This window comes from Labrus mixtus, chromosome 6 (genome assembly GCF_963584025.1).
Source record: "Labrus mixtus chromosome 6, fLabMix1.1, whole genome shotgun sequence".
Classification (NCBI taxonomy): domain Eukaryota; kingdom Metazoa; phylum Chordata; class Actinopteri; order Labriformes; family Labridae; genus Labrus; species Labrus mixtus.
In genome coordinates, this window is record NC_083617.1 from 102501 (window position 1) to 103963 (window position 1463).

Consider the following 1463-nt stretch of genomic DNA (forward strand, 5'->3'; position numbering starts at 1 on the left):
TAAACCCTACAAGAGCTGAAGACAGAGGAAGACACAAAACACTAACGGGGGCGGCCTTAAATAACTGAGACTGAAGATGGTTGAACAGTCAGTATGAACACTAGGGGGCAAAGTGTTGAAAATTGACAAGGTGATCAACAAACTGTACAAGACCTGAAGAAGAAACACTGAGGGGCACAAACTTTACATAACTAAGGAGTTAATGGTTCCACAACATTTTGATAAGACAATGTGAAAACAAACAATGGGACACCAATATAACAATGTTTGGTGGATTCAATATAAAAACAAAAAACAAAGGTGGAGTGAGAGTGGAACGTGGTTACGGCGCTGCAGTGGACTGGAGATGTAAAGGAGTATAGTCTCAGAGCTCTAACAGTCTCTCTCTGTATATGAAGCCTACTGCTCATGATTCTGTGCAGGGTCATCTCAACTCTTAATTTTGTTTTCTCACTGCAATAAGCCTGTAAATGTGTATTAACATGTAAATGTGTATGAATGAGTTATCTTATATTTCAAACTGGTTTTGATGAAAAAAGCAATGGAATAAAAAGGTTTACAAAACTTATTACATTATTCTGAGAATATGACCCGTGGAACACAGGGACATAGTTATACAATAAGAAAGGGAAACAAAGACACATTAATACAGTGACAAAGTAATACAGTTATATAGTGATCCAGTTATACAGTCACACAGTGATACAGGTACACAGTGATACAGTCACACATTGACTCAGGTATACAGTGACATGGGTTACAGTGATACAGTGACAGTGATACAGTCACAAAGGGATACAAAAAGATAGTGATACAGTGATACAGTCACACAGTGATACAGTCACACATTGACTCAGGGATACAGTGACATGGGTTACAGTGATAGTGATACAGTCACAAAGGGATACAAAAAGATAGTGATACAGTCACACAGTGATAAAGTTACAGTTATACAGTCACATAGTGATACAGTCACAGTGATACAGTCAGACAGTGATACAGTTACAGTGACAATGTGATACAGTGGCAATGTTATACAGTGATACAGTCACACAGTGATAAAGTCACAGTGATACAGTCAGACAGTGATACAATCACAGTGATACAGTGACAATGTGATACAGTTACAGTGATATAGTCGGACAGTGAAACAGTCACACAGTTATACAGTGATACCGTCACACAGTGATACAGTCACACAGTTATACAGTCACACAGATATACAGCCACACAGTTATACAGTCATACAGTGATACGTCACACAGTTATACAGTCACACATTTATACAGTCACACAGTGATACAGTTACATAGTGATACAGTCACACAGTTATACAGTCACACAGTGATACAGGCACACAGTGATACAGGTATACAGTCACACAGTGATACAGGTATACAGTGATACAGTCACAGTCACACAGTGAAACAGGTATACAGTCACACAGTGATACAGTCACACAG

The 1463-nt window shown here is 38.6% G+C and overlaps 1 protein-coding gene across 1 annotated transcript in view; it reads left to right on the top strand.

The window, feature by feature from the left end:
- si:ch211-51a6.2 (neurotrypsin) overlaps positions 1-564 on the top strand; it is a 51934-nt gene extending 51370 nt beyond the window's left edge. The window contains exon 14 of the mRNA XM_061039364.1: positions 1-564. This exon is cut by the window's left edge and continues 301 nt beyond it. Within this exon, the coding sequence (XP_060895347.1) occupies positions 1-19 (19 nt within the window). The 3' untranslated portion in view covers positions 20-564.
- Positions 565-1463: the final 899 nt, after the last annotated feature.